The 6,074-nt window shown below is 38.9% G+C and overlaps 1 protein-coding gene across 1 annotated transcript in view; it reads left to right on the top strand.

Annotated features, from left to right (window-relative positions):
- Positions 1-5,348, top strand: part of CHST15 (carbohydrate (N-acetylgalactosamine 4-sulfate 6-O) sulfotransferase 15) — a 20,871-nt gene extending 15,523 nt beyond the window's left edge. The window contains exons 5-7 of the mRNA XM_010022954.1: positions 204-360; positions 3,298-3,445; positions 4,728-5,348. Coding sequence (XP_010021256.1) covers positions 204-360; positions 3,298-3,445; positions 4,728-4,918 — 496 coding nt within the window. The 3' untranslated portion in view covers positions 4,919-5,348. The remainder of the gene's footprint in view (positions 1-203; positions 361-3,297; positions 3,446-4,727) is intronic.
- The last annotated feature ends 726 nt before the right edge of the window (positions 5,349-6,074 follow it).

Genomic DNA, 6,074 nt, shown 5'->3' with positions numbered 1-6,074 from the left:
TGCTTAGCAGCTCCTTGGAGTGGATGTTACTCTGAGCAGACCCCATCAAAATGAACAGAAAATTGTCTCTGCCTGACCAGGCTGTCAGTGGGGCAATGTTATACACACGTACCCTTTCCCTTGATTCACTTAACTGGTTGCCATTCTCATGTAAATAAGTCTGCTTTCATTCCCTCTGTCATTTACGCGTCTCTCATTCGCAGATTGTACTCCGATTATCTGTACTTTGCAAGTGCTAATAAATCTGTGGAAGATTTTCATGAAAAAGTGGCAGAATCACTGCAGCTGTTTGAAAATTGCATGCTGGATTATTCCCTGAGGGCCTGTGTCTACAACAACACCCTCAACAATGCCATGCCCGTACGTATTTCCAAGAACATTTGATTCCTTGCTTGTTGGATGGTGCGTTGTGTCAGGGTTATTAAAACACCAAAATGCTGTGCAAATAAGCATCAAGAAATAAAACTTTCTCCCTTTTCATTTGTGAAGTGGATGACATAAATATATATATGTAAACATATAAAAGCTGATGTACTGGCTCAGCTGTCTCCTCAGTCTGTTCCCTGATGAATGCCAACAGTAATAATACAGTCTTTCTATTGTGCAAGCGTATGGAGAGCACATTTAGTGAAGATTACAGTTTAATGTGTAAGCTTTTTTTTGCAGATGTCTCCAAAAAGTAGTTCTGGCAAGGATCTTTATGGTGCGAAAGTGCCTCGAAATCGGAAGAAATGATGTATTCTTTCTCCGGAAAAGGCTACCAATAACTAGATAAAAAACTTTCTTTTTCAGTTGTGCACATCAGAAACTGGTATCAGGAAATACGGAAAGTGCTGGCAGAAGAATTGATGAGTATTACAGGCTCAGTATTCCAAAATCCACATTTTCAGTGTAATAATGACTTCAGACATTGCTTGAGGGGGGAGAATAATATGGAAGAGATTCACTTGAAGTATCACTTCTGGCCAGTTAGCCATTCAATTTGCTCAGGCTGTAAAGGACTCGGAGACAATACTTCCCACTTTTGTCTCTGGGGAGAAATTATTGCCTCCTCCACTCGATAAAATAGACATAAAAGAGTGTATTGCACAGGCTTGAGCCCTGCAGCAGAGGACATTCCTCTTACTTACCTTGGCAGGTAGACTGGAGCTGCTCATCTTTAATGATAGCTTCCAGGACCTCCACACACACAAGCTGCTACTGGGCGATATCACAGCGTTTTCCAGCCATCTGCTTGTACAAATGCATTTGTTCCAATGTGGGGAGAGAAAGGCAGAGAGAGAACCAGAAGGAAAGAGTTTCCTCCTATCTTTGTCCTTGGGGTGCAGAACCAATCTTCATTTGTTGTCTTAGGCAGCCCTCTGAAGAAGATACTTCTGCAGATGAACAGAAGATGCCTCTTCCCAAAGAGCCACAAGCAGGTGTTTGTAATAAAAAACAAATGCTATTCGTAATACAACACAAATGCTAACTGTGCTCCTCAACGGGCTTTTTTGGCTGCTGCTTCATCCAAGTTGCTAAAGTCTGTTATGTGTATGGTTTGCTACACATTGAAAAAGTAAGGCTTATTTTCCCTGGTGAGCTCATTAGATTGCTAATTGTGTGACTGTGCCAGAAGACTTTTATGTTGTTATTTGTTAATATATCCCTGAAACAAAAAAGGTGTCGGAGACATTGTTGCTGCCGATACCTGCTAACCTGTAAAGAAAGGGGTGTTTGGCAGCTTATCCTTACTTAGAATCAGTGAAAAGCATGTTACTCGGAGAAAGACATGCAAGGCCAGGGTGGACAGACTGAAAGAATGGATATTATGGAGGGGAGAATGGCTTGGGAAAGTCTTCTGATGCCTTTGATGTATAGGGGGGAAGCACTGGAGCTTTATCGAAGGAGATAGTCTGGTTCAGAAGAACAGCAATGAAAAAGAAGCTGGTACAACACACTGTATAGGGAATGAAATCAAGGTTCTTGCTGATCCCAAGAAAACTGAAAATTTCAGGGACATATTAGTTAAAATTATGGGGACATATAAATTAAAATTCCTCTTTCTGATGGAAAGCCTTAAAAAAGATTCTAAGCCCATGCGGGAAAGCACTGCAGTCCTGAAACTATACTATGCAGCCAGTGCTTGCTTTTCACTTGCCTCCATCTCCCAGGAGAATGAAAACCAAAACCCATCACTGAGGACACGTTTGTCCGAGTATTCCATGAAATGGGGCATTGACTGAAGGCTGGAGAGCTGCCCTGCCACTATTATTACATGTTAGGCTGATGTTTTAATCAAATAAAATGTTTTGAAGTCGTGTGTAGCATATAGACAAAGAAGTCCGCTAAATATGGAGGCTTATTGTTATAACAGCCAAAGACATGCATCAGAATCATACATTATGATAATAATGACTAAGCAATAATTCAAAATATGGCTTATTTTACTGGAATTTAGGTATCAGTGTAGGCCACGAGTCAGTGTAAGAGATAAAAGAGACTATTGTTATCTGAGTTCATTTGTTCCGCAGTAATGCGACTTAAAGATGTTAAGTCTCTTTTATGAAAGATGCTTATGACTTGGGATTCATCGTTCTCTCGTCTGAGCCTGGAGGGATTTGGAAAAATATTTATAGGCACAGTTGGAGGTTGGACTTTTAAGAACACCAGACTCCCCTTTTTATGTTTCAACTCGTTATGTAAAATTGAGGAGGGAAGAAAAACAGAGATTAGGTCAGGATAGGCTGAAAAAATGCCTTTTCACATGCCTGGTCTAACATAGTCTAGCGCTGTCATTGCGTACTCAGACAATGTGCCATTAACACCGTCTAGCAGCCACTGCTGCTTCAGCTTACATCTAAATCTAATTATTGCAATCAGAGGATACAAGCCAATACATCCAAATCTAATTCTTGACACCAAATCAGAGTATTTGTACTACTCACTGTGAAGGCTGGGTCATCCCAAGCATGGAGGAGCATGGAGGTGAGGTGGCCGAACATCCTTCTTCATATGGTTGTCTCTGTGCAGTGCCTTTATGAAGACCTGTGGCTGTTGCAGCACAAGCAAGCCCTTAGTAAAATGGCATCTCTAAGCAGTAGAAAGACCATTTGCAAAGATTTCCTAAGGCTGCACTGAAAACAAGAGGAAGATTAAAAAATGGTCAATGTTCAGATTCTGTCTTTTTATGGCTCCTCAAAAGCACGTGTTTGGGATTTTTGCTCAGAAGACAGAGGTGAGGGTTGGTTTCTTACTGCTGCAAGTGTTCTAAGATGAATTAATCTTTATTTGATTTGAATTTTTTTGTGCTTACAGGTCAGGTTGCAGGTTGGGCTCTATGTTGTGTATCTTTTGGACTGGCTGACAGTTTTTAACAAAGAGCAGATACTTGTTCTTCGCTTGGAGGACCATGCATCAAATGTGAAGTACACTATGCACATGGTGTTCCAGTTTCTGGATCTGGGTAGGTGTCTTCTGGCTGATTTATCCTTGTTCTAGGTCATTTTTGCTTTAAGAGACGAAACAAGAACATAGGAATCTGTCTTGAAGAATGCATTAATCTTGTTGCCTGGAGTCAACTAAAATTAAAACTCTCCCATAGAAAAGCTGGTGTTACAAGATGTTAATAAAACTATATCAAGGAAAAAAATCAAAACCATTCAGTATGTAGGGATATATCTGATATATCTTACCATATAGAGGCCAGTCCTACTTCTGAAGGCAGTCAGGGCTTGTTTGCCATGGGCTTACATAGGTGCAAGAGCAATCCCACGCAATTTAAACAAATTGAAGTGCTACCCTGGTGTGCTTGCTGTTGCCAGCATCCACCAATCCAGGATCTAAATCTGAGTATGTTGAAAGGTTGTGTTTCTAGCCTTGGGAAAAGGGCGAAACTGTGTTTTTGCTGTGTTGATTGAGACATCTGTTGCTAATCCTCAGAGAAACGCTGGCAGACAAAATGTTGCCCAATGTTGATTTGACAGTAGCAAGAGGATGAGAATGTGGCTGCAAAATAGTCTGGCTGGTCCAAACACTGGTCTAGATGATGAGAAAGTTTGAATGTAGCAGATTGAACAGATGAAGAGCTTGGCATCTTCTTCCTGAATATGGTTTACACTGGAAAAGTCTGTGGGTTTTTATCTTGCTGAAATACGTTGTCAAAGGCTTATATTTATTCCTGGAATAGGGAATATATACTGGACCACTATATACTGGACCACTTTGATCCCACTGCCAGCCTCCAAAAAAGACAAAAAAAGGCTCACATGAGTGAAACTTGTAGAGTTTCTACCAGGTATTAGACAACTCGCATCATAAAATTAAGTAACACTAGCAAATAATTGCAAATCCAAAATGAACAGAAAGTTATATTCACAGAATGACAAAATGAATTGGGTTGGAAGGGACCTTAAAGATCACCTAGTTCCAACTACCTTCCACGCGCAGGGACACCTTCACAATGTGATAATTGTCTTCTGAAAACAATATTTTTCCTCCAGAAATGATTTATGCTGCTTGTTGTAGAGATGATTAATTAATATGGAAGGAAAACGTATTATTTCCATATTTACTAACAGTGATTTATTTCACTAATCTAAGCCTGTATTAAGTACTCTGAAATACCACCGCTCCTAACACAAATTACATTTGTCTTCCCCTGGCAAACCTCCTGATTTGATCATTTGCTGTCTTTAGCGTGGGCATTTTTAGTGAAATACAGTAAGATAATCTTCTGTTTTTCACAGGACCCCTAAGTGAGAAACAAGAAGCTCTGATTACAAAGAGTCCTGCATCAAACACTAGACGACCTGAAGACAGAAGTCTAGGACCTATGCTACCAACAACGAAGGCAATTTTAAGAGATTTCTATAGGCCTTTTAATACGAAACTGGCACAAGTTCTTTTTGATGATGCTTTTTTATGGAAGAGGACATAATATGTAAATTTAGTGCCACAAATACAGTGCTTAAAGGAGTTTTTATTTTTTTAAATTCTATTTTTGTGTGTGGATATTTACATTTTTCCCATTCCAAAGAGAAGCCGATTGATGAGCTGAGACTCTCACCTTCAGTCAGCGCACTTCACGACAGCTATGCCACATTTTCCTTGTGAGAATGTAAAGCATCTTGGTATCAGTTTATTGCAACTTCTTTTACCCTGGGAAAAGAGCAGAAAAGAGTTAGTACAAAGATGATGTCTTACACTTTCCATGGGGATGTTGAAGTTTAACCTTGTCTTAAGATGCTGCAACACAGACTTAGCATCAGTTTCCTACAATTACGCTTATAATCTCATTTTCAGTATATGTTACTCATTCATTTTTTCAAACTATCAATGTCATTTAGTCATTAAAATTTTTAATTGAATTCAATCTAAAATTTGGTTTCTTTTTATCAGCATATTCACAAATGGTCTTCACTCTCACTAAGGTTTTTCTGTTTCCTTAATTCTGAAACAAAGATAAAGGGTAACTGCATTTACATAAATTTCCAAGTCTAATTTATACCTTCAAGATAAATGGACTTTCTTAGCCACAGTTCTTGTGAAAGAACATGTTATATTCCAGGTAAGAGTGGATGACTGAAATAGAAACAACAAGCCACATTTAGTGACTAGTATAGCAAATCCATAGTCTTCCATATATCATTCATGTAAATACAAATATGTATCATTTATTCATATTACTCACACATTTACCCAGGAAACCACTAATAGGCTTGATGTAAAGTCTGTTGCTGGCCACGGAGAGCTTTTGTGGAGTTTTCTGTTAGGTTCTACACAATTACTCTTCTCCATTGCAAAGAAATACGCATTTTAAAATCAATATGAAATCTTGTTATCAAATGCATAAATGGACAGGATGCATGGTATCTTGCATCCTCATAGGGAGGGGTGTGTTACCTAATGAATTAGCTGTATGTTACGTGTTTCTTTAGGAAAGATGTCTATATCTAGTTAAGAAGGTTGGGATATGCAGACTTGAGAAAAAAAAGGGTTCTATCAATTATGGAGAAAGTTTGGACTATCTGAAAGTTTTATATTTGACTAAAGTGGCCACATTTCTCTATAGAATCATAGAATAGTTAGGGTTG

The sequence above is a fragment of the Nestor notabilis genome, unplaced genomic scaffold (genome assembly GCF_000696875.1).
Source record: "Nestor notabilis isolate BGI_N333 unplaced genomic scaffold, ASM69687v1 scaffold611, whole genome shotgun sequence".
Taxonomy (NCBI): Eukaryota; Metazoa; Chordata; class Aves; order Psittaciformes; family Psittacidae; genus Nestor; species Nestor notabilis.
The sequence above is the reverse complement of the archived record's forward strand: the minus strand, read 5'-3'. Positions and strand labels throughout refer to the sequence as shown.